A 26,764-nucleotide genomic window follows, 5' to 3' on the forward strand; every position below is an offset into this window, starting at 1 on the left:
TCCTAAGGAATCCAATGCAATACCATGTCCTGTTGATTATCTTTGGTCTCAGTTCCCCCAAACATGCCTTCTCTCTGAAACTCCCTGAAAGCATTGGCTCCACATTCAAATTTGAAAAACAGCAAGAGGAGAAGGCAATCTGTCCCCAAAACAGGGAAGTGGGGATGTGTTTTGGGAGATGTGCCCATGCTTCACCATGCTCTGGGTAGGGATTATGCTGGATGAAATCTACACCCAGCCCCTGGAAGGCCCTAGACAGAAACTTCATCAAGCTTTTCTCCCATAGTCATTTATTGGCTCTCCTTAATTTTATTCCCCGCTATTGAAGTAGGAATGACTGGGCCGGCAGGAGGAGGGCCGGACTCCCACATCCTGGGAGCACTGCAGGCTGACTATGACCCTGCAGGCCTGGATCTGAACCTCCTCCTCAGGGTGGATGACCAGGGCGAGCAGCCGGTCTGCCAGTCGGGACTCATCCCCAAAGAGAGCTTCATGAAGAGATTGTTCATTGTAATGCCACCTCACAGCACGGTAGTGGGGTGAATTCCGGCCCTCACTTAGCCGCTCAGCAAACACCAGTACCTCGAACAGCAGACTCCCTGGCTGGGTGGACTGAAACAGGTTCAGGAAGTTGGAGTGCACCTGTGATGGGAGTAGAGCGACAATGGCAAAGAAATCCAAGACAAGTTCTGAGGTTCTTCTTCTTCCATCTTCCTATTGCCGCAACTCCCCAGTACACCCAAGTTTCAGATTCAACTGTATAGGAATTTTTTAGTTTTCCTTTCATTATCATTCTCTAACATAATTGCACTGTGGTCATAAAACATGAGAGATAGGATCATAATATTGATTCTGGGAAATTGGTTGAGTCAAACATTAAAGCTTAGCATGTGGCTGATTTTTATAAATATTTTGTGTGCTTGAGAGGAATATACGCTTAACTAATTGTAAAATGTTCTAGGTGTGTCTAATGGCTCAGGCTTATTTATATTATTCCCAGTAAATATACCCTTACTGGTTTTAGGTTTTTATCTATTAATTGCTGAAAAAATACATCTCCCAAATCTTCCATTGTGATGGTAGATGTGTCAATTTTTCCTTATAATTATTCAGCCATGAGAAAGAAGGAAATCCTGTCATTTGTGACAATATGGATGAACTTTGAGGACATTATGCTAAGTGAGATAAGCCAGACAGAGAAACGCAAATACTGCATGGTATCACTTATTGGTGGAATCTAAAAAAAAAAAAAAAAAAAGTCACACTCGGAAACAGAGTAGGAAAGTGGTTGCTAGGGGCTGGTGGTGTAGAAGAAATAGGAAGATTTTGGTACAAGGGTATAAACTTTTAGCTATAAATTGAATAAGGTCTGGGGGTGCCTGGGTGGCTCAGTCGGTTGAGCGTCCGACTCTTGATTTTGGTTCAGGTCATGATCTCAGTGTCCTCTGAGATCGAGTCCTGTGTTGGGAGCCACACTGGCTGTGGAGCCTGCTTGAGATTCTCTCTCTCCCTCTACTCCTCCCCCTGCCGCTTGTGCTCTCTCTCTCTTAAAAAAAAAAAAAAAAAAGATGAATAAAGTCTGAAGATCTAACGTAAAACATAGTGATTAAAGTTAATAACACTGTATTAGATAATTGAAATTTGCTGAGAGTAGAAACGTAAATATTCTCACACACAAAAAGATAAATATGTGAAGTGATAGATGTGTTAATCAACTAGATGGTGAGAATCCTTTCACAATGTATATATATATATCAAATCACCACTATGTACATTTTAAATATTTTACAATTCTATCTCTTCATTATACCTCACTAAAACTGAAAAAAAAGAAAAAAATTTCCTTGTCATTCTATCAAGTTTTGCCATATAAATTTTGAGGTTATGTTATTAGATTCATAGAAGTTTAGAGATCCTTTATCCTTCTGAACTGTTATTATGTAGTGACCCTGTCTATTCCTAATAATGGTTTTTTTATAAGTAATTTTTCTCTAATATGAAAATACTTATATTTACTTTTGTTTTATCACCTGGATTCGTGGCTCTCAGAGTTCAGAAAGCCCCTTAAAGGAGAACCCCCCTCTCAACAAAATTAATTCTCATTCTATTAGGAGAATTGAAGAGGGGATAGTTTTCAATATATCTAGTACAAAGGCAGGAAGAGAAACAAGACGATCTTGTTAGGACTAAGTCTGCCTGGAGAATCCATGATTCTTCCTTCCTCAGTATCTGAGTTGGTATCCATTAATCCTTCTTCAGTTCCTTTCTCACCTGGCAGTTGAGAATATCATACAGAAGGTCGTTCTTCTGTGCTAGGTAGCTCAGCAATCGTATGGCTTGCACCTGAATAAAAGAACGAGTAAAGCATGAGAAGGCAGGTAAATGTGGGCCTGAGCAGGGAAGGCACAAATCTCTGCTCCTCCCTCTAGGTGCTGTGCCACGGCTGGTAGGAGGGGCAGGGCCTGGGCCATGGTCCTTAGGCACCTGTGCCAGGATATATTCTGACTGCAGGATCTCCATCAAGGCAGGCATCACCCGTCGCAGCTGTGGATGTACATAGTCAGGCAGTGGGAGGCTGTTGAGGAGTCTGAGGCTGGCAACATGCAGCTCCGAATCCCAGATGGTGGAGATCAGTTCCAGTACCTTGACGGTGTGTTCCTGGGGGATTGAGGGGATAGGGGGATAAGGGTCTGCTTTTATGTGGTGATCCCCACCACTATCCCAGCCTCTGAGTTCACTCTTCCCTCCCCCTACCTATGATGCCCAAGCCCAAACCCAGTAGACAACTCCCTTTAACTTACACTCTCAACATCACTTGACCTAGTTGGCCACACCTGCCTCCTTCCTGCACCTGGCTTCTCTTCCACAGACTTCTTTCCTGGTTCTTCTGCCCGACCTTTTCTTCTCTATCCTCCTCACTCTCTTAGTGATATTATCCAGACTCAGTGTTAAACACTGTTGATGCTGAGGCCTTTCAGATTTCTGTCCCTAGCCCAGACCTCTATGGGAAAACTCCAGACTCATATATTCCAGTGCCAATTCCACTTCTTCCCATAATGCTTTTTTCTTTTTTTTAAGATGTTATATTTATGTAATCTCTATACTCAACGTGGGGCTCAAACACACAACTCCGAGATCAAGAGTTGCATGCTCCACTAACTGAACCAGCCAGGCGCCCCTTCCCAGAATGCTTGCTAGACCTCTCAGAGTTAACACATACCCAGCCCCCAAACCTGTTTCTCTCACCACCTTCCCTGTCTCTGCTTTTGGTCACACCTCCCTTCCCACTACTCAGGTCAAAAATCTGTGGTCCGGGGGCGCCTGGGTGGCTCAGTCGTTAAGGGTCTGCCTTCAGCTCAGGTCATGATCCCAGGCTCCTGGGATCGAGCCCCGCATGGGGCTCCCTGCTCCGCGGGAAGCCTGCTTCTCCCTCTCCCCCTCCCCCTGCTTGTGTTCCCTCTCTCATTGTGTCTTTCTCTGTCAAATAACTAAAAAAAAAAAAAAAAAAAAATCTGTGGTCCTCTTTAACTACTTTGTTTCTCCTCACACTGCTTTTCTAGTCCTTCAGAAAATTCCGTTGGCTCTACCTTCAAAATCTGTCAACAGTCAAGCTGTTCCTACCACCCCGTTCCAAGCCACCATCAGTTCTCACCTGGACTTCTGCAATAGCCTCCTGTCTCCCTGCTTCCATCCTCCCCTCTGCATCCACTTTCAGAACAGCAGACATGTCAGACATGTCACTCTTCTGCTCAAGTCCCTAGCTCATTCAGGGTAAGAGCTCAAGTCCTTACAGTGGCTTACAAGGTCCAATCTGCTCTGCCGCTCTCCCCTCACAATTTCTTTGACCTTATCTCCTATTCTCTTTTTTGCTCCCACGGTTGACATCACAATGGTCTCTTAGTCATTCTTTGAGCATGCCAAGTACACACTTATCTTGTTTTTGCACAGCCTGTTTTCTCTACTTAGGATGCTCTCCCTCCAGATAGTCACAGCTCACTCTCTTACCTCCTTCAAGACTTTGCTTTAATGTCACCTTCCCAGTAAGGCCTTCCCAACCACTCCCTTTTTTAAGATGGCAACCGCTCCCCACCCAGCCTTCCTTATTCTCTATCTTTATTTCATTCTTCTCCACAGCACTGTCACGGGCAACTCACTTTTTATTTTGAAACTTTTTATTTTCGAATAATTATAAGTTCTCAGGAAGTTGCAAAAATAGCCCAGAGACATCCTGTGGGCGCTTCACCCAGATGCCCTCAATGGTTAACCTTATGTAATTATATACAGTATCAACACTAGGAAATTAGTATTGGTAGAGGGTGTGTGCACAGCCTTTGTCATTTTGTCACATATGTGGATTCATGTAACCATCACTGCTTTCAACAGATTATTCCGTCAGAGTTGTCCCCTCACCACAGAGATCTCCCTCACGGGACTCCATTATAGTCACATCTTCCCCCCCCCCCCCCCCCCCCCCCCCCCCCCCCCCCCCCCGTTTACCCTCACCCCCCCCCCCCCCCCCGCCCACCAAAACCAGCCCTCTCGATTGGTAACCACTCATCTGTTTTCCATCTCTATATTTTTGTCACTTTGAGAATGTTACATGTTGAGTCCTACTTTGTGACCTTCTGAGATTGGTTTTTCACTCACAATAGTTCATTCCCTTTTATTTCTGAGGGTTCCATGGTATGGATTAGCACAGTTTAACCATTTATCTATTGAGAGACATTTTGGTTGTTTCCAGTTTTTGACTAGTACAAGTGAAATGGCTACAAATAATTGCATACAGGTTTTTGTGCAGACATGTTTTCATTTCTCTAGGATAAATGCTTCAGAGTGCAACTGTTGAGTTGTATGATAAATGTATCTTTCATTTTTTATTTTTTGTTTTTAAGTAGGCTCCATGCCCAGCATGGAGCCCAATGCAGGGGCCTGAACTCATGACCCTAAGATCAAGACCAGAACTGAGATCAAGAGTTGGATGCTCAACTGACTGAGCCACCCAGGCACCCTGATAGTTCATTTTTTAAAGAAACGGCCAAACTATTTTCTGGAGTGGGTGCTGTACCATTTTATATTCCCACCAGCAACATACGAGAGAGCCCATTTCTATCTTCACCAGCATTTGGTATTGTCACAAATTTTGAGTTTGGACTATTTAATAGGAGTATAGTGCTGTCTCATTGTGGTGGTAATTTGCATTTCCCTAATCCCTACTGATGTTAAACATCTTTTCATGGGCTTATCTGCAACTCTTAGATCTTCTTCAGTGCTGTATCTCTATGTCTTTTGCCCATTTTCTAATTGGATTTTTAAAAATATTGAGTCTTGAGAGCTCTTTATATGATCTAGATAGGAGTCCTTTGTCACATATGTGCTTTGCAAATGTTTTCTCCCTGTCTGCAGCTTGTCTTTTCATCCTCTTAAGAGGTTCCTCCACGAGGCATGTCTTTAGTTTTGATGAAGTCCAATGTATCCATTTTTTCTCTTACAGATCATGCTTTTGGTGTTATTTCTAAGAACTCTTCACCAAGCTCTAAGTCCCAAAGATTTTCTCTTTTGAAACTGTACCACCACCCCCATACCAGCTTCCTTATGGTCCTACTTTATTTTTCTCTAGAGTTAGTCTGGGTGGTGTTTCAGGCAGAGGGAACAGCAGGTGCAAGGGCCGGGGAGTGGGAGAGCATGAAACATACAGTGTGAATGGCTAGGGCTCGGGCAAGGAGGTGGAGGATCACGCACTTTATGCTGAGAGCCCTGAGGAATACCAAGCAAGGGGTTGATGGGATCAGATCCCTTTGGACAGAGTGGTGTGACTGAGAGAATGGGGGCAAGGTAGGTCCACTTTGGACATGCTGGGTTAGAGGGCCCCTAGGATATCTAAGTGGGGCAACTGGCCCTGGGGTTGGGGGAGTTCCCAGGCTATGGACAGAGATGCAGGAAAGCACATCTAGACGAAAACTGAGGCCAGTGAGTGGCTGCTTTTACCCAGAGAGAGAACAGGGATCAGGTCCCCAGGACACCCTGGGGAAAGTATTGCCCAGGCCCGCTGCATCAGAGTCTCCTGGGAGGCTTGTGAAAAACATAGCTCCCCTGCTGAACTAGACTCTCTAGGTGTGGGGCCCTGAAATCTTCATTTTTAACCAGCTCTGTGGGCAATTCTGATATGTTTGAGAATTACAGACTTATGGAAACTCAGAGACTTAAGGGATAAAGTAGAGGTGGCCAGCAAGTGGAGACCTAGAGACCTTTTTTTCCCAAAAAAAGTTTTTTTTTTTCCTTTCTATTTTTAAGTAGGCTTCACACTCAACATGGGGCTTGAACTCATGACCCCGAGATCAAGAGTCACATGCTCTACTGACTGAGCCAGCCAGGTGCCCCTCTCCAAAAAAGCTTGATGCAAAAAATCAAAGTGTGAAAATACCAAGTTTGGGGGAGGAAATATAATGCAACGGGAACACTCATGCAGAGCCGATAGAGCGTGTAAATTGATACAATCCTTCCTGAGAAGTCGGGCATACATTTTCACCCAGCCATTCTACTCCTGCATACAGATCCTAGAGAGTCTCTTATATCCTCAAGGGAGATGTGTACAAGAACACTCATGGCACAATGTGGAAACAATTTCAGGGCCTACCCATGGGCAAATGGATAAATAAAATTGCAGGATATTCATGAAGTAGAATACTATACAGCGGTGGAAAATAAGGAAACAGAGCTATCCACACCAATACAGGTGAATCTTTCAATGTTGGGGGGAAAAGGCAAACCACAGAATACAAACTGCATACTTCCAGATATATGGAGCTTAAAAACATCCCAAACTACATTTTGCCCATTCATTTATTATCTGCCTTGCCTTGCTGGAATATGATACCTGAATATATGGCAAAACTATACAGAAAATCAAGGAATTGATGCACAACATGCAGGAAATAATTGCCTCTGTTTGGGGGAGAGTTTGGGATTGGGGAGGGGCATCGGGAGCATCCAACCTGTTGATCACGTTCTATTTCTCAGCCATGCATTTTGTTTTATAGTTCTTTCCACTGTACACATATAAAATGTAAGTTTTCAATATTTTACTTATTTTTAATTCAGGAGAGACCATTTGCTAGAGAGAAATTTGGAAGTCAAGGAAGGAAGGGGGGTTCTTTTTTAAGATTGGAAGGATTAGAGCATGTTGAATACTAATGGGAAGGAGTGGGAAGGAGTTCCTATCAGACAAAGAGGCTAATTAAGGAGAGAGGCTATTAAAGAAGGGGATGGGATCCAGGACTGAGACTAACGTTGACCCTAGACAGGAAGAAAGCCATTTTTTCATAGCATTAGCAGGGAAGGATGGGTGTGGAAACAGGTAAGCCTGGGAACATTTCGTGGCTTATATTTTCTCTACATGGTGGTAATGAAGGCATCAGTGGCCCAGCCACCAAGTATCAGACCAACACAGCACGGGGGGTGGTATATCTGATCCTTGTCCCTGGTTCTAGGCACAGAGCTCCTAAAATCCATGCATTTGTGGGGTGCCTGGGTGGCATAGTCGTTTGGGCATCCAACTCAGTTTCGGCTCAGGTCCCATCTCAGGATTTTAGGAGCTCAGCACAAGAGTCCGCTTGAGATTTTCTGCCTCTCCTTCCCACTGCCCCTCCCTGTGTGCTGTCTCTCTCTAAAATAAAATCTTTTTTAAAAAAATCCTTGCAATTGCCCGATAGAAGGGCCCTTTGTTATTCATAATAAGCTCCTCTCAGTTACCCCAGAGCTTATGCTGATTAGGTGACTCTTGGTGGATGGTAGACAGCTTCCGGATGGGGGCGCTAATGGCCAGAAAGGCCAAGCCATGATTAGAGGGTTGAAGAAGGAAGGGAGGGGTTAGAGATTGAGTTCACTCACCAATGGCCAATGATTAATCAATCACGCCTACATAATGAAACCTCCATAAATACCCGGAAACGACAGGGCTCAGCAAACTTCTGGGTTGGTGAACACATCAAGGTGCTAACAGGGTGGCTTGCCTAGAAAAGGCCCAGAAGCTTTGCACCCTTTCCCCAATACTTTACCCTACATGACTCTTCCATTTGGCTGCTCCTCAGTTGTGTATTTCGTAATAAACTGGTAAATGTAAGTACAGTGTTTTCCTGAGTTCTGTGAGTCATTCTAGTGAATTACCAAACCAGAGGAGGAAGTCCAAATTTATAGCCAAATGTACTGGCACTTGTGACTGGCATGGGAAGTGGGGGGGGGGGGCGTCTTGTGGGACTGTCCTTTGTCCTTTACCTGTGGGACCTGCACTCACCCTAGGTAGACAGTGTCAGAATTGAGTTGAACTGTAGGACACCCCCATTGGTGATGTAGAATTAGTTGATATCAGAAAGAACCTCAGTGCTTTCTGCTGTTTGGGGCTCAGAGATACTCCTAGCACCCCAGTTCAGTTTCGGCCTGAGATTCAAAGATTTATGACCCTTGAGGACGGTCTCACTTAATTACAAGGAAAAGCATATTTCTGGATTACAAACACAGACCCAAACAACTTCTGGAACATGACCATTTATCCTATGCCCATTAAAGAACCCATGGACTATGGACATCCTGGGCGCTCTACCCCACCACTTGCCTCTGGACTCACCTGGATTTTAAGCCTGAATTTTCTGATGCCAGAGAAAGCTTTAAGTGTGTTCAGAGCTTGGATTTTGACACTGTTGTCCTTGTCATCCAGCATGGAGCCCACCAAGCTGATGTCATCAGTAGTACAAGAAGAGGCCTAGAGTGGGCCAGGAGAGACGGAAGAGGCAGGAGAAGCGGGTGTCCTGGACCCACTGCCCCCCATATCACCAAGACCCCTCAGCACCAGCCCTCCCGCCATCAGCCAGAGAAACAGGTCCCAGGACAGGGTCTGGCCAGCCAAGGGGGTAAGGATCAGGTGTAGCCCCCAGGGGTTGGGCTGGCTGGGAGGGACCTCCGGCTGTCTTTCCCTCACCTCAGCCTCCAGCAAGTACACACAGCGCGTGATACTGTGCAGGATCATGCTCTTGGCGTACTCATCCTGTTTGTGCTCCAAAGAGTTGAGGAGCCTCCGGAGCTCACCCGAGTCCCGCCCGTGCCGCTCTCGCTCGACTGCCAGGCCTAGACAGCCACCCCAGCCCAGTTCAGGCTGTGGACTCAGAAGTGATCAAAGAATGGGGTTGGGAAGTGGGGGAGAGGGACCTGGGGACAAGGCTGCCTTGCCTTTTCTGAAAGGGCTTCTTGCTCTATGCAGGACCACCAAGTACAGCTGAGCCGTGTGTGTGGCAGGAGGGGTGCTATGTCTAATGAGGTATCATTCAGATCGTAAGTGTCCTAGTTTTGGATATTTACTATAACAATTTTCTGGCCTACGGCAGTCATGTATCCTATCTCATCATAATCAGTACATGGCAGTGATATCCCAACAGACGGCAATAACACATCTTGCAGAAGGGTGCCTTTTTCTACTTTGCACAAAGTTGTCGTGTGGACTAGTGGAGGCTCTGGGCATGCAGGTGGCCCAATGTTCCCTTAGGGAGAACTGCTAATGCCAAGCCTCCGAGCAGGGGCATCCTGGGAGCTACAGTGAAGGCAGAATCTGGAGACCTGCCAAATGAGTCCTGAGGATCCACTCAAGTGCCAGCTACTCCCTGGGGACTCTGAGCTAGCATCTCTATGGTGGGTTGAGGCAGATGGAGAAGAGGAAGGAAGGACAGAGGAACTTGGAGGAGTCACCTTTGGGCCCTCCCACACTGGAGGCCTCGGGAGCAGGTGCCTCCTGGGGCAGAGCCCTCTCCCCAGGGCCCGTACACTCACGGGCGATGCAGATGGGTGAGGCAGTGTAGAGGGGCGGCTGGCATTTGATACCAGCCCTGATGGCCTTGTAGAGCAGGTAGATGAACCCAGCACCTGTGGCCAAGCCCACTACACCTTTTCGGATGTCCATTTGCCCCAGGTACTGGGGGATGCTCATACCCATGTCTTCAGTGTGGCCTTGCGCCCGGGTGGGAGCTAGGCCCAAGGCACCTGGCAAGGGCCTTCTGGAACCAGAACTCTGGCAGGGCCAGGAACCAGGATACCAGAATCAGAACCTGGGCAACAAAGGAAACCGGGGAAACGGGATAGAGGGCGGTGATCAGGAAATGGGGCAGCCAGGAGTGCTGGGAAGGGGAGAAGGTTCAGCTTCAGAGGCTGTCGGAAATGAAGCTCAAGACTATGGGAATAAAAAGTCTGGGGGGGGGGGCAGGAAGGTCCTTCACATCCCCTTTTCCTTAGGGAAGCCAGGTTGGTTGGGCCCCAGCAGGCAGCTCTAGAGGCTGATTTCCTCCATTAGAGGGCAGCAGAGGCCCGATTTCTGGGCTGGTTCCTTTGGAAGTTTCTGGGAGGGGTGTTTGGGATGTGCCCATAGGCAATACCATTCTCTCACTCTCTGGCCTCCCATCTTTGATTTCTTCACCACAGATTCACTGCTGGGCCTCGGGGTGTTTCTGCAGGCAGGAGCCCCGTCCATCAAGGGGAGCACTTTATGAAGTTTTGCAGTCCTCAGGCAAACCCATCATCTTCCAGAAACTGTAGTTCCCCTGTAGTGGGTAGGATCTACCTGTCTGGCCAGAAGCTCTTGAGGGCAGCTCTCTCTGCATCTCCAACATCCAGTAGAGTCTTGCACTTAGTAGGTGCTCAAATCATGACTTCTGTTATTCTTTGAGGACTTGAGGAATCTGGTTACGGGGGTTCCAGGCCCATTTAACCAGTGTGACCCTGGAGGAGCGACTGCCCTTGCTGGGTCACAATCTGTGACTGTTTGCAACCTGGGGGGATCCACATTTACCATTCTATAACTCCAAGATTACAATTTGGGTAGATGTATGCCTCTACATGATGGGGGCCTAAATCTGGGAGTACCACAGTCCAGTGCCCCGCACCCAAGTGCTCGGCACCCCACCCCACGCCATCCCTACAGGATGAGATGAGGCCTGAAGGCCTCCTGTGGAGTCAGAAAATGCCACCATCCCAGAATCATGAGAGTCCACCTTTGGAGGACTTGGTCTCCCCCAATAGGATGGGGCAGGTGAGAGCAGACCCTTCTCTCTTTCTCCCCTTCCCCACTTGTCCCCATACCTGTGGCCTCCTCGTACAGAACAGGGAGGTGACAGGCCCTGAGCCAGGCTCAGGCCCAGGGCCAGCATGGAGCATCGTTGTACCAGAATAGGTCTTCACCTGCCTGGCTTTGAGCTCCTGTTGGAAGGTTCTAGGTCATGGGCTACACCTGGGCTTGAAGGAGGCGGGGAGATAGGGAAATAGCATCCTCAAGGCTGCTGCAGCCAGCCAGGCCTGACTGCTCAGAGCCTTCACCCATCACACCCCAGGCTGTAGGCAACACTCCCAGGTGGCTGTTCTTTTCCTTTCCTCTCCACTGTCCTCGGCCCTCCTCAAGCTCATTTGTAGCACTCAACCCAGGCCCAAGGTGGATGACTACATGGACTCTGCAAGGAGGGGTAACAGAGGCCCATGGATGCCCCATCAACTCCAGGCAGGAAATGGCTGCCTGATGGGACTGCTTTAGGTTCCAAGGCTACCCTAGTGGATCTGAGGACAGGTCCTTCAGAACAAGGTTCCCGCCCTTCCCTGGGGTAGAACCCACAGCTGCTGACCTCTCCAGTCCATGGACTTGATTCTGCAACCCTCTTTTCCTAAGCAAATGCAGTGCTCACCTGTTCTTTAAAAGCTTCCAAATGAGTGTTCCTTCTTGGCTTTAACCTAACTCCTTCCTGCTACACCTAAAGCCCACTTCTTCTGGTTCTGCTCTCAAATGATGCAGAGGGATGAAGAGGCCGAGGCCATCCCCAGAGTGATATTTCATTAGTCCACAGCACAATGTAAAAAACACAGAGGGAAGTCCATTTGTTGGTGTGAAGTCAATGACTGTCCCTTCTCGGGAATGACTGCTTTTGATTTATATGAGGTCTTTCTTATTTTTAGAATTCAAATGCACTTGCTTTTATTAAATGATGGTGCTAATAGATGATAGTTGTGTTCTGAGTGTTCTTAGGGTGCATAAATTAAAGCTGCAACTTTGTAGGCACGTGGCTTTTGTTTTCTTGCTTTGTTTCGTCTGTCAAATCCAAAGATCTGGAATCACTGACTAGAGAGAAGTCTGAGATTCCATATACACACAGTCAGCCTCCAAGTTTCTTACCTGTCCTCACCAAGGCAAAAAGACCTGGGTTGCCCGAGTGCACACCCCTCTGTCAAGTGCACTGGCTTTCTACATTCAAAGCTGATATTCCCATCATGGTAAGTGCAATTTACTTTAGTGAAGGAGAGTGTGGGCTCTCGCCAGACTGCCGGGGTTCAAAACCAGTTCAGCCACTTAGCTTTGTGCTCTCTTTGTACTTGACTTTCCCCACCTGTAAAATGGGAATAATAATGTCTGCCTCATGGGGTTGTTTGTGAGGATTAAGTACTTGAAACAGTACCCAGTATGCGGAGCCCATTAAATGTCAACTGTAATAATTATTATTACAAGCAGGTTTCACCTAGACAAAAATGTTGGGTGTGGGAAAACAGTGAGTACACAGATGGTGGGCCTCAGTGACATCCGAAAGACACATTATTCTTCTGGTCTACCCCTCCCACTCTGCTCTTCTTCAGACTAATCCCTCTCCACAACCCTAATCCACTTAATTGCCTTGAGCAACTCTGGAGCCCTCTTTGAAGCCCTCCCCCCCAAATACTTACCAGCCCATTCCGCAGCAATGAAACCTCAGACTCCCAGCTCTGGTAATGAGTGTTTCAGCCTAGTTAATTAGAAAAGCCTAATACGCTACTGGGGGCCTACCCTGCAAGACACAGTGCTAGGCCATTATGGTGGGTGATTCTGGAGAGGGGCGGCGCTTGTATGCACAGGAGAAGCCAAGGGGAAAATAGCGTACTCTATAGTGAAAAGCTCACTGGAGTCCCTGTGGGCTTGGGTTTGGGCAAATTCCATAATCTGAGCCTCAGTTTCCTCCTCCGGAATACGGGTCTATTGACACCTACAGGAAGTGCGGCTGTCAGACTGAAGGAAAGAACGTATGTTGTGACTCTCGGTGAACGGGGGTGGGGGGGGGCAATCCATACCTGCGAGCTCCCCCTCCACCCCCGGTAGAAAGCCAGAAAGTAGAGAGGCGAAAGGCTGGGGGTGCCGCCCGTGCCCTGACATGGACCCCACACTCTCCGAGACCGTCCCCTCCCCAGCTGGCGCTTACCCCGGCCTAGGAATCAGATTCGGGGGCCTCTTGGCAGCTCGTTACTCCAGCGAAGGCGTGGGGACGGGGAGAAACGCGACGAAAGCACTGGGAGCGGCGCCCCCAGAGGAGGAGAGCCGGGTGGGGGGGCGGAGGCCGCGCCTTTCCCCGCCCCGGGCCTCCCCCACTCTTGCCCCCCCTCCCCGGACTACCTCCTCCCCAGGCGCGCATCCGGCGGCGGGCACAGGATGTTCTTTCGCTCCCGTCCCCCCCGCCCGCCCCCGCTCTCACTTTCCCTTCGCTCCCTTCCCCCACTCCCGCCGCGCCCGGCGCCGGCACCTTGTTTAACCCCTCCCCTCCCGCACTCCGCGGCGCCCCGGCGCCCCCTGGGCTCCCACCCTTCCCGCCTACCCCCCAGGACGCGGAGCGTGCCCTAGGGCTGCCCGGGAAGGGGCGGGCCTGGGCTCAGCGCCGGCCCGCGTTCTCGGGATCCATTGGCCCGGCGGGGGTGAAGTGGTGGAAGGGAATCCCAAAGGCTGAAGCCGGCATTCTCCGGACCCCCGCCAGTTCAGCGGCGCCGGGTGGGCTGGCCGCCCTCGAGCGAGCCACGCGCCTGCGGGAGGGGGGCGGCCAGGTGGGCGTGGTTAGCTCCAGGCCCGGAGGCGGACGGTAGGGTCGAGGACCCCAATCTCATCCTCTCCCCAGGTCGGGGTAGGAAGGGGCCAGGGACTCCGGGAGAGGATGGAGAGAGGTCACGCCCCTCACGCACACGTCACTGTTTCCAAGGCAACCGAGGGCGGGGAAGCGGGCAGGAGAAGACCTTGGAGAAAGGAGGCTACCCGAGGCTTTGGGACCCGGGTGCGGGTGGGGAGGCGGCGGGGGCGGGCTTTTCAATCTGTTTCTCCACTCGCTGCTGCTGCAAGAAACTGAGGGGAGGACCGGTACTGCTCATTCAACAAACGCTCATTGAGCTTGAGCTCTGCTTGGCGCCCTGCTTAGGCGCTGGGCTACGGCGGCTGGGGATCCGAACCCTGCCCTCACTCGTCATTGTGCGTTAGGGTAGGATGGCCTTGCGCTCCGGGTCACGTCTGTGGAACCGGTGTAATGATTACTAGTATCCTTTTTCACGCTTAAAAGTGTTCCAGTATGGGGGGGACTAGTTAAGGAACTTTGTCCCCCAATACAGGAAAGGCTCCAACCATACAGGGAAGGAAGACAAGCCATTGTCTGATCAGTATGCAACAGGCACTTTCTTGCCCCTTTGTAGTCTCTGTGTAGTCTTTGCACCTCGTTCTGCAAAGTAAGTATCACTAGCGACTTTTATAGATGAAGAAACTGGCTCAGGTTGAGAGACTTGCCCAAGGCCAAACAGCCAAGTATTGGAATCCAGATCCAGGTTTACATGGCCTCCAAAGTTGGAGTATCCTACCTCATGCTTCCTTCTCAAAATAAATAGATTATATTAAATAAGCAAATGAGAGATTCTATCACTGCTGTGAAGGAGCTTATAATCTATGGGGTTGAAAATACTACAGGACATAAGTAAGCAACAGAATAGAGAAGAGATTGAAGGCAGCTCCTAAGGCTCAGAGGGAAGCTGACAAAATGATCAAAATTGGGTGGAAATTATCAGAGCCTTCCTGCAGGAGGTAGATTTTGAAGTGCTGGGGCCAGGATCACGGGGACTGTGTGTGTGTGTGTGTGTGTGCGCACGCGCCACGCGCACGCACAATGCAGTGCCAAGAAAGAACAATCTAAGGGCATCAGACCAGGGACCAGAGCTACGCAGGCTGGACTCTCCAGTTGTGAAAAGATCCCTCTGTAAACCCGAAGTCACTGGTTGGGCCACTCACCTTTCGGCCTTCCCCCCTCCTCTGTGGGTTTCGTTTCTTAGGGAAGCTTCCAGCAGGGCAGCTGCACTCATTCCACTCTGCACTCAAAGTCTCTGCAGTTGGCATTTGGCACAGACTCCTTGACGTTAACTTGGATGTCAGCTTCTCCCTTCCCCCCCCCTCTGAAGATTTGGTAGATAAAAAATTGTGACTTTTCAAAACCAAAGGGCCTGAGCAAGTACCAGGAACCAACAGGTTCGATGGGAATGGGGAGACCGAGTCAGGAGAGAAAGAGGAGAAAGCACAACCAAGTGGGTTGGTCACTTGACTAACATCTGCTGCCCTTCTGCTAGGTACCAGGCCCAGAGCTGGCCTCTGTGATCTGGGCACACCACGAATGAGTCCGGGTCCCTTCATGTGGAACACACAGCTGAGCAGCTGGTGTACCCAGTGTGCTTGGTTGAGGAACTTGAAGCTGAAAGCATACACAATAAACAGCGTTTGAGAAACATTATTCCAGTAGGCTAGGCAAGAGAAAGGAAAAACGTAGGTCAGAAAAGTGTGGCAGAGGCTGTGGGAATTTGAGCCAAAGGTGGAACCTATGGGGATAGAGAAGAGGCGAATGAGAAAAATAAGGAACAATAAATACATCTTGTAATAAAAACAACAAAGGGAGGAATTTGGTAGATCAGGTATAGGATGGTTGAAGGAGAGAAAATAGTTAAAAATTAACCCACCTTCGTGGTGAGTTTGGGGGATGGGAGAGTCATAGTGGGCAATGGGGAAGAGCTGGTGTGAGCCACATGAGGACGAGTTCAGTCACTTCCAGGTCATGTGAGGGCAGGTGTTCCGTGGGTGACTGGACTTGGAGATAGGGAAGTCCAGAAGGGCAGTGGGCTGCCTTGTGAGAATATCCCTGTCACCGTACGTATGCAGACAGCTTCAGAACAATGACTGACCTGGGATATCATGGACAGATTTCACACATTAGGTAGAAGGTTGGAGTTGATGACAGTTAAGGTACCTCCTGGCTGGGAGACTCGGTAAGCATTGGCTGGGTGAGCACGTATATGGGAAAAATGACTATCTGTGTGGGAAGGGGGTCCATGGCCCAGGCCTGCATCAGCATCCATCTCCTCAGAGGATGCCAGAGATGCCATCAGATGGCCCAGGGGCATGAGACCCAGGTGAGGCACGTCAGCTGCCTGGGGTCCCTCCCCCAGCCCCACCCTCCACGGCCCTGGAGCCCAGGCCTGCACTGGCTGCCAGGGCTTTCCTGGAACTCAGCAGAGGACGGAGCCCCTCCCTGCCAGCCCTGGCACACTCCAGGCACAGCGTGTCCCCTGGGGCACCTAGCAGACACCCCAGGAGGCTAGGGTGTGGGACAGGTCTCCGCCTCCAGGAAGAGTCCTGCTCTGGGCTGCCATCTGAGCTCCCTGCCCTGGGCTGTCAGCCTCAAAGTGGCCCCACCAGGACAGCAGGCACAGAGGAGGAAGGAGAAACTTTGTGGCTGGGTGGCAGGATTCATGGGTCTTTGTTGTGGCTTTGGGTGGGAGGGTGGGTAAGGCAGAGAAGCAGGGTCTCAGGCTTCAAAGCACCTCCCCACCTGTTTCTCCCTCCCTCTGAGGAAATCTTCAGGGGCCTAGTGGTTTTGAGGGGAGGGGAGGGGACAGGAAGAGACTCTAAACTCTGGGTCAGCCAAGGACAGAGGTGGGGGAAATCTTCTTGCCCTATATCCCATTTCTCTCAGCATCCTCTTCCTGTGCTCCCCAACACCCTCGAACAAATTTCTACCCCCATCTGCCGCGACGAGTTACATCCCCCACACCAAGACCTCCAGAGGCCTCCCAGAGTGGTGGGCTTTGGGGGAAACGGGACTTGTACACAGAAGCTGCAGGCCGGGCCACACCTGCCCAGTGGCTGGAGGACAGCGCCCCTCCCGGGTGGGCCGAGCCTGCTCCGCTCGGGCTGGGGGCCGTGCGACGCTGGAAACGCAGCGGCGAGAAGGCAGAGGGATGCGCAAACGGGCCACGTGGAGGTCCCGCGCGGCAGGCAGGGGCGGGAACAGGGGAGCCGGTCGTGCGCCCGCCTTCCCCCCTCCCGCCCCCCAGTCCCCCCACCCCCCCCCCCGCTCGAGGAAGCCTCCGAGAGTTGGGTCGTCGCTGACCGCAGGCTGCAAGAGCGGTTGATCTGGTGAGCGAGCACACCCACTTACCCAGCTGCTGAGTCAGGCTGTTCTCGCTCCCCGCTCGCCCGCCCGCTCGGGACATTGTGTTCCAGCCCCGGCGCGCTGGCACCGGGCCCAGGCGCTCACACCAGCCTCCTCGCCCTGTTTGTGCTCGCGGCTTGCGCTCGGCGCGCAGCCTCCCCGCCGCCGCAGCCCTGCGAGTGCGCGCTGGGGCCGGACTAGGGGCGGCCGGGGGCCGGTGCGGAGCCCCGGAGACGCGCGCCCGGCCGGCGGGGGGAGGGGGGCGCCGCCCAGCCCGGGCTCCAGCCTTACAGCACTCAGACCTCTCCATCCCCCACCTGCACCCCGCTGTGGAAGCCCAAGCGTGTGCGAGGCCCGAACACCACAGCTGGCGGGGGCGGGGGGGGGGGGCAGGTGTTGGTAGCTCCCGGAGGGAGACGGAGCCGCCCAGGCTGCCGCCCGGCCCCAATACCGCTCGGTCCAGTCCGGAGGATAGCTGCGAACGCGCCAGCCCCACACTTGGAAGACCTGGGATGCAGTCACGTGACAACGGAAGCCCGCTGGAGGGGGCCAATGCGAGCGATCCCCCGGAGGAGCCTCCACGGGCCTCGGACCCCCTTCCCGGACCGCTCTTCACAGCAGCCTGGAGACTCCAGGGATTCCCAGGGGCTGGCAAACCAAGCCCAGCCCTCTGGGATAGCTTGGGAAACCCCTGGCGGGGCGCCAGGACTACGAAGAGCCCAGGACGGCGGGGTGGAGGAGACGACCCCAAACTGGAACGTGACACCTCCCTTTGTTCCAGCCCCAAACCCGGATTTATTCAGAGCCATGTTTTCTCTTTACCCATCCGTCTACAGAAAGACGTCATTGAGTGCAGTTCCTGAAGGTTCCACCGTCTCCAAACCGAGGAGGGGACAAAGGACTTATCTCCTGAGCACCTACCATATGGAAGGCTCTGTTGGGTCCTGCTAAGGACGTCATTAGAAAGTTGAAGACACAGTTCTGAGAGCCCTTTCATCTCCCACCTTCCAGCCTCCACAGTGTGCTGTGCCATTTCTCCTGCCTCCAGCGCCCATCCTCCGAGTCTACCCATCTCTTAAGCTCCAACTGCTAAAGCCTGCTTGAAACAGCGCCAGCCAAATCTGATTCCTCTCCCCTCCCAATGCCCAGCACATTCAGTCTGTACCTTTCTCAGGGCACAGCGTGTTGCCTGTCTCATATTCTAGTGATCTGTTTACTAATCCTGTTCTTCTAACCAGATTAAAAAGTCCTTGAGGCAGAAACAAAGTCTGCCTCTTTGAGGCCTCCCCCCATCACTTGAGCTCATCCCCCACAGGCCAGGCTTGGCACTGGAGTTGATGTTCAGTAAATGTTGGGTGTATTGAAATGATTTCCTGCCCTTGGGCAGATTGCGGACCAGTTGAAGAGACAAACACACAGCTCGTGAGGTGAGGTTAAATAATAACCCAAGGCAGCAGGTGGTGAGTACCAAACGTTAAGAGCTATAGAGACTCAGGAAGGAGGTGGTGATATGGGAGAAAGATCCCAGGAGGTTCTAGGCCTTGAGCTGTGTGTGTGGAGGAGGAGAGACGAGGCGTGGAGGTGACTCATTCTAGTTGACATCACCAAAAGCCAGCCTCCGTGCTAGCCACTTTCCATGCATTATCTCTAATATTTAGATGGGGGAGGAGGGTAGGTTTGGAAGGAGTGGAGGGGCTGGTGCCCGAGTCAGACCTGCCCAGAGCTAACCGGAGCATAGAGGCAGCCTTGGATCTGGGCTCCCCACCCTCGGTTCCCGGGCACTGCCTGTTCCCTGGCCTGCCACGCCTGCACAGTACACCCAAGAGAGCTGCCCAGTGCTGCCCAGCTCTGGATGCACTCTGGTCCCACCCTGGTGAACAACTGGCTGTGTGATCTTGGGCAAGGCACTTCCTTCCCTACACCTCACTGCCCATCTGGCCCTTCCTTGCAGGGCTTACCGACTGGGACTCTGTGAGTTAGTGTCCCAAGGGATGCTTGCCACCTCCCTCATGTTACCTGGGCTGCTGTGGCTGCCTACATTCCCCACCCCCCTGCCAGCCCTCTCTCCCTCCCCCACGCACAGCTCCCTCCCAGTCTGGAGCTGCTGAGAGGAACACTGGGTACAGAGTGTGAGCAGGGATAGTAGGTTTCCTGTGGTTGCAAAAGGAACATCGGGACTTTCCCTGTGGTGCCCGAGCTTGTGGGAGAAGTGGGGGAGGAGGAGGCAGGGCCAACCTCGAAGGAACCTCTGCTCTCTTCCCTCCCCTCCACAGTGCTCCCAGCTCTCCAAAAGCCTGGTACAGTTTGTTACGCTGGGGCCGGAATGTACCGTGTGTTTCATATGGCCTCTGTCCAGTCCTACACTGGCCACTTTATATTTATACTTCCTTCTTCAGCTTTGGCATCCTGCTGTCAGTCAGTCACCCCTGCTCTCATCTGCCCACCTCCCACCTGGGCCCTGCACCCCACCTTGAGTCAAGTGGGGTGCAGAGAACACCCTGGAGGAGAAAAGTTGGGACTCCGAAAGGGTAAAACCCCCAGTCCCCTTTCTCTCTCCCATCACCCAGCCCTGCAACAGCCTCCAAGGTCATGGACCCTCCAATTTGGGTCTGATGGTTCTCTGGGCCCTTGAGGCCGATCCTCTACTCCTTGCCACTCTTGTTGCCCCAAGCGCTTCAAAAATATTCCTGAGTTGGGCTGGACAAGTGAGCTGAAGGCTCTATTTATGTTGCCTCCCCAAAAGCTTGGCAGACCTGTTAATCCGTGATCCTCCCCCATCAGTCACAGAGAACACGACAGAGGTGGGGCGGGTGGGGGATCGGAAACCCCCCCTCCAGGAATCACACATTCCTAATAGAAGCTGCAAAATGGAATTTGACACTTGGTGACTTAATGATTTTCTGAGTCATGACCAGTTTAACTTCCTCAGAGCGGCTTCAACAACGTTCAGAGATTGATCGGGCCTTCCTCCCCCAGGAGCTGGTGATATTATTATTCACAATAATAGCGAATATCGATTGCTACCAGGGACCAAGTGTTGGGCTTCAGGCTGTATACACACAAGCTCATTTATTCTTCGCAACCACTCAGGGGGGTGGGTGCTATTGTTAGCCTCCTTTGACACTGAAGGAAACTGAGGCTCAGAGAAGTGACAGAGCTGGGACTCACATTTAACTCTACCATCAATGCCAGCATTTCTCAATGTTCTGCCAGACTGCTTAGATCCTGTACCTAAATTGTAAATCTTCCATTTCTCAGAGTCTTATTCCCTTCCTCCTCAAATGATTCCAGGAAGTTTGCCTCCTCGGAGTCCGTGCATGCCTTGAGGTATATAATATGACAGCCAGAAAACTGTTTTCAGCCCATTTGACAGGCTGAAGTGTAGAGGCCCCGGAGGATACTCAGTGGTGGAGCTGGATGGTCAGGTTTGCTGGCTGAGGGCATCCTCAGTTGTCTCTCAGGCTGCCACTCACCCCCTCACCTGGGAATAAACTTTGCCTTGTTGTATTGATCTGGCATCGAATCCAAAAACCAGAGGCTGAGTCTCTGAACTCGGGTCTATCTGTGGCACTCAGTGACATGGAACCATGTGAGCATAGGGTCCTCTCTTAGGACCCTTGCACAGCAGGACTTTGGGAGAAAGCCCCACCATCATGTCAATCTCTGGGATTTGTGTCAGGCCGTGTACGTTTCACTGACATATCCTAACTCAGTGTGATCTTAACGTTCTTCTAAAGTAAGGAGAATAGTACTCGCTTTCCTGATGGGCAAACTGAGGCAAGAGCAGCTCAGCTGCTCACCCAAGAGCAAGAAGCTAGGTTTGTGACTGTGATATCTTGGGTGCTGCATTTCATAACACAGGGCCTCTTCTGAGCTAAGAGAGGAAGAGTTTCTCAAGATGTCCCAAAAATCTTGTGACATGTGTCCTTTCACCCAGCCCTACCACCCTAGGAAGGGACCACAGCACCACATGGCCTACACCACCCTTATCTACCCCTGGAGGCTGAAGCAGGGGCACCAGACATCCTGTAGCGAGTCGGCCTGTCCCGGTCTCTGGCTTCCTGTCTTCTGCGGCTCTCACGGGCACATTTTGTCCCCTCTGAGCCCGGTTCTTCCTCTTTCATCCTTCCTCTCTCATCCTTCTCACTGAGAGCCCTGTTTATATGCCTCCATCCATCTGTGTTTGAGCTTCATTTTTGCTGTTTACGTGTTCGTTCTCCTGGGAAGTGTCCGAGGGTCCCCTCTGACACCGACTCGTTTCCAAGGAAGCATCTTCCATTCCTACCCTCACCTGCCCACCTCACCCCTTGCCTCCAGCTCATGCCAGTGTCAGATTGCCGAGGTTCATGCATTCAGTGGGTACTTAATGAGCACCTACTGTGTGTTCCAGGAATTGTATTAATTCCTGGGGACCCAAAGTCTAAAAGCTGTGCCGGAGCATCTATTAATCACCTACTGTGTGCACCAGGCACTGTGCTTCATCCTGGGGGGCACCAAAGCTGGTCATTGCCCTCAAGAGATCTCCGGGCTTCTTGGGAAGCGGCACAAAAAAAGATCATTACGGTGCCCTGGGAAGTTGGGGACTGGGTTTGGCCAGAGGGGTCAGGGAGGACTCTTCTGAGGAGGCTAGTCTTCAAGTCTGAGAGGAGCTAGCCAGGCAGAGCCAGGGTGCAGGGTGTTCCAGGTAGAAGGAACGGTGTCTATAAAGACACACCAGCGTGAAGCAGCCTGTGTTCTCCAGTGGGCACTTTGAGTTGTTTGGTCTGGCTTGCTCATGGAGCACAGGTTGGGGAACCCAGGGAGATGAGGCCAGAGACAGGCAGGCCCAGATGGTGCAGAACCTCATGTTCCAGCAAAAGAGCTGACCTTTATCCTGGAGCAGCCGGAAGCCCAAGCAGCCTCATGGCTCCCTGCAGCCTGGGAGCTCCAGGGCTGGGCCTGGGCCAGGCCCAGAGCCCTCTCTCGAGCCCTCATTAACCCACATTTACTGCCCTTTGGCTTAGTGAGGGCTGTGAGAGAGTCAGACACTGGAAAATAATGCTGTTTTTAAAGCACGATCATTCATTCATTCATAAATATTTAGGAAGCTCTGATGTTTGCCAGGTGCTGCTTTGAGCATTGGGAATGGGTCCTTAAACCCTACAGAGATCCCAGCTCTCAAGAAACTTACATCCTTGGCAGTTGGAGAGGGAGGATAGGCCATAAACAAATAAACAAATAAAATAAATAAATTAGCAAGATAATTTCAGATTGTAAAAACAGAGTGCTGCAGTTGGGGGTAATGGGGTAGTCTGGGTAGTCAGGGAAGGCTGCACTAAAGAAAGTTACATTTGAGCTGAGACTGAGATGACAAGAACAAACCGGTATGTGAACATGTGGGGCTGAAGAGTCCAGGCACAGGAAACAGCACATGCAAAGACCCTGAGGCAGTAAGGAGCTTGGCGTTTTCCAGGTTTAGAAAAAATGCTGGGTTCAAATTCATTACTCTACAGCAATTCTATGCAAGGATTATTGTACCCATTTTGTAGAGATGGAGACTGAGGCTCAGAATGGTTAAGTTTCTTGGCCAAAATCATAACTGGTAGTAAAAATTTGGGCTCTAAAGCCACTGTTGTTGTTGTTTTTTTTTTCTACCAAAGTATCAAGTACAGCAACCATGTGTCCTAAATTATTTGGGAAGGTCCAATTTCCAAAAATTTGTTTAATTGTTCTCTGGACATTCATCGTGGACATTCTCTGTTCCAAATCATGACTTTGAGCCCTGTCTCTGCCATGTAGTACCAGTGGGATCCTAGGACGAGCACTTCATCACCATAAGCCTCAGTGTCATCACCTGTAAATAGGCAGAGTAATAATTCCAAGAACATAGGCTTGCTGAGAGGATTAAATAAGATAATCCATGTAAGACAGTACAATGCAAGGAACACAACACACATTCATTTCATTCAATTCATGATAGTTTTTTATTGTTACCTTGGGAAACTGAGGTCACCTGCCGAATGGTCTTGTCACCATGGGAAGCCTCTGATGCATGAGACAGCCAGGGGAGCTGTGGGAAGAGAGAGAGAGCAGGAGAGGGTGGCCAGGGGTGCCTCTTGCCTGTGCTCAGTTGCTTACTCCTTGAGCTGGGATCCCACACTGACACATCTTGTACTTCCCGTTTCCAGGGAAATTCCTCGCCACTGGACCACACCCGCCCTTGAGGACCTCCCCATCTCTTTGGGCAGAGCAGAAGCCAGACAGAGCCCGGGACTGGGAAGTGACAGTCTTCAGCCCTGTGTGTGCCAGGAGCCCCCAAGGGGCAGGCGCCTCACAGCAGGAGGACAGGGGGCCGCAGAGGGAGCCAGGTGTGGGCTGCTGGGACAGAGCTCTTCTCAGAGGAGGTGGGGACCCTGTGGAGTACGGGACTCCTGCCCTTCCAGCCTACATGCTCCAGTTAGCAGGAAAGAGACCCCTCCCCACCCATCTCCAACCTTCCCCAGCTTCCTGCTCTGCTGGGAGGCCCTGTCACCATGCGCGCGCGCACAAACACACACACACACTCACACACACTCACACACACTCACATTCATACTCACACCCCCCTCCCAGGCACCCCTGAGAGGACCAGCTGCAGCTGGGAGGTGGGGGTGGGGAGAGTACTGCCAGGGTTCTCAGATCCCCAGCCTCCCTCTCCCACCCCTCCCTCGCCCCCAACTGCTGAGCTGCTTCTAGGTTTAAAGCAAAACATGATTCTGTCCTTCCTGCTGCTCAGTGGCAACAGCACCGCCTGGGATTATTTTTAGCATGGATGCAGGGAAGGCACATTTCTCCTTGACTTTCACTGGGGACATCCCCCACCCCCCAGCCAAGACTTGGCCTGGGGAGGCCAGTACGGAAACCCCCCTCCCAGAAAGGGGAAATGGGTGTGTTTTCTGTTCCTTCAGCTCACCAGAACAGGAGCTATAGTCAAGCTTGGGGTTGTACTGATGGGAAATTCTAGGTTCCAAAGCCCACGGGTTCCACCCCATCTCTGTCTCTGTGTCCCTATACATCTGGGGAGCAGGAAGTGTACGGTGTCTGCAGCCAAGATGCCCAGTCTGTGGGTGCTGGGGCCCAAGGGGAGCCACTTGGTTCCAGGCGGCACTGTGGACTACATGGGGGCACCAGGCATTCTGGGTGGTGTTTACACGGGTGCTTGCTTTATAATTCATTAAACTGAGCATGTCTGTTCTATATATTTCTCTGTATGAGTGTCTTTTAATTTAAAAAAAAAAATTTTTTTAAGTAGGCTCCACACCCAACATGGGGTTTGAACTCACCACCCTGAGATCAAGAGTCCCATGATCTACTGACTAAGCCAGCCAGGCACCTCAAGTATGTGTGTCTTCTAGATGCTAGCATTACTTTATTGAGGTATAATCTACATACAGTAAGAGCACAAATCTTAAGTTTACAGCTTGATGAATTTTGACAAGTATATAGACCTGTGCAACCGTCACCTAGATCAAGATTTTGAACATTTTCCATACCCCTATACTCCCTGGGACCCCCTCCTAGCCAGTCCCCACCCCCGGGGGCAACCTGTATCTGATTTCTACACCATAGGATGGTTTTGTGTATGCACCCACATTTGTGTTTTACAAGGTTGAAAGAAATACAGCTGCTATCATAGAAGAAGGAAGCGGGCAATACAATCTTTAACATGAAAAGGGGGTCTCAAAATAGAAGGGGTATTTCTATTTGAAAAAACTAAGGAATCACTGGCATGGGAAATGGGAGATTCTAGGGCCAGCCCAACCTCTCAGGATTGGAACAGGAGGTCTGGGGACACTTCTCTGAGCAGAGAGGCAGTGACGGGGGAGAGCAGGAGTGAGGGAGGGAGAGGCTTCCCCGGGCTCCCCCTGGGTCCATTCCCCCCACCTTGTTCTGCGTGAGGTCCTTGCCCCTCCTCCAGCCCCCTCACCACAGCAGTTTTCTTCAAAGCCAAGGCGCTCTCAAGGGCATCTGCCCAGAGACGGGCAGAAGTCAGGGCCTCCGTGCAGCTATGTTATTTATCTCTCCTGCCTTCCCTTTCACTGTCTTTTTGATTTGGGCCTCCTTCACCCTATGTCCTGCCCGGGGAGAGGCTGAGGCTCTCAAGGTAGGGTGGTACCAGAGTCATGGAGCTCGTCGTTCCTTCTTCCCTTCATTTAAAAACACTTATTTGAGCTTCTGCTTGGCACTGAAGAAAGGAGGATGACTAAGACAAATGTCAGCTCACAGGGAGTGAAAGGTAGCATTCCCAGGTGAGGCAAGGCCTTCCACCTTGCCTGGAGATGAAGGGCTCAGAGAGGCAAAGTGACTTGTGCCACATCACACAGCAAGCTGCTGACAGAGGGAGGCGAAGAACAGGGACCCTTGACTCGGGCCTCCCTACTGGGGATGAGAAAGCGAAGGAAGCAAAATCAACAGCCTGACTCCCTGGCTTTCTTCCCCGCAAGCTTTCTGGAGTAGCAGAAAGAGCACTGACCTGGAAGTCAGGAGACCTCATTTCTGTTTCTAGGTCTTAGAAGCACTTCCTCTCTCTGGGCCCCGGTTCTCTTCCATGTTCTGGAGGAAGGCAGCCTCCAGAGGAGCTTTACATTTCCTTCAGCTCTTGTTTTCTCACTTTCTTGAATGTACCCTGCATTTCCGCACCTCAGTGCCTTCGCTGGGGTTTCTCAGCCTCCTGGAATGCCCCTTTCCCTTCCCCTCCCTTCCTCTGATATTCTCCCGGTCATCTATGACCTAATTCACACGCTGCACCCTGAAGTCCCCCACAGCATTTGGGATCTATTGAGTGGTCTCCCCTATGTCTCTGCTACCAGAACAGACAGAGCCTCCCTCATGCTGCAACTCTCCTGTCCTAGGGCAGGGCCTCTGCCGCCAGGAAGGTAGTTGTTTTTGTCAGCCACCCCTGGAGGAGTGGGGTGAATTCCTTGCTGCCCCCCAACCCCACTTCCACGTGCCCCTTTCAACTTTCCGAGATGGAGCTCATCCTTCCTCAGGGCCTCAAAGAGATCGTGCCTTCCTGCTAGGCAGATCAGCCCAACCTGGGGCATGAAACTGGGGCACTTCCGGCAAAGGTAGCCACCCTGGGAGGTGACCCCAGGAAGAATGAGGACAGCCAGGGCCTCTGCCGGAAGAACGGCTGCCCCACCTCATCTGTCCCGTCCTCCTTCACAAACACCTGGGCAGAAATCCTCCCTCACAACAAACATACGGCTCCTGTTCCCACAACCACACCCAAACCCACTCCTACCTACCTGCCCACAGACGGACTAGCAACTTTGCAAAGATGTACCCCCCTGCACCCCCTGCTCCCCTGCCCCTTCCTTGGGCGGCACGGCGCACGCGTGCACATTCATCGCGCATGTGCACATGGGCACACGCAGCCGCACACAGGGGTCCCGGTGCATACACACGGGTGTGTACACGGGTAATACGAGTGGGTGCGTGGGCAGGCAGTGGTGCCCACATGCGCCTTGGGTGCACACACT

General features: G+C 51.4%; 1 protein-coding gene across 4 annotated transcripts; it reads right to left on the bottom strand.

The window, feature by feature from the left end:
- Positions 1-273: 273 nt before the first annotated feature.
- ARMC12 (armadillo repeat containing 12) lies at positions 274-17,421 on the bottom strand. 4 transcript variants are annotated; one of them, XM_032409952.1, is made up of 10 exons: positions 17,271-17,421; positions 15,793-16,014; positions 15,077-15,654; positions 11,709-13,031; positions 9,733-10,805; positions 8,972-9,117; positions 8,621-8,755; positions 2,485-2,658; positions 2,272-2,343; positions 274-642 (listed from the first exon to the last, which is right to left on the bottom strand). In XM_032409952.1, the coding sequence occupies exons 5-10, from the start codon at positions 9,974-9,976 to the stop codon at positions 310-312; spliced, it is 1,104 nt and encodes a 367-aa protein (XP_032265843.1). In that variant the 5' UTR covers positions 9,977-10,805; positions 11,709-13,031; positions 15,077-15,654; positions 15,793-16,014; positions 17,271-17,421; the 3' UTR covers positions 274-309. The 4 variants fall into 4 exon arrangements, with proteins under 4 accessions (XP_032265843.1, XP_032265841.1, XP_032265842.1 ...); XM_032409950.1 differs by lacking the exons at positions 8,972-9,117; positions 9,733-10,805; positions 11,709-13,031 and having other exon boundaries at positions 17,271-17,407; XM_032409951.1 differs by lacking the exons at positions 8,972-9,117; positions 9,733-10,805; positions 11,709-13,031; positions 17,271-17,421 and having other exon boundaries at positions 15,077-15,530; positions 15,793-16,253.
- Between the last annotated feature and the right edge of the window lie 9,343 nt (positions 17,422-26,764).

Source organism: Phoca vitulina, unplaced genomic scaffold, assembly GCF_004348235.1.
Source record: "Phoca vitulina isolate PV1807 unplaced genomic scaffold, GSC_HSeal_1.0 scaffold11, whole genome shotgun sequence".
NCBI classification, from domain to species: Eukaryota; Metazoa; Chordata; class Mammalia; order Carnivora; family Phocidae; genus Phoca; species Phoca vitulina.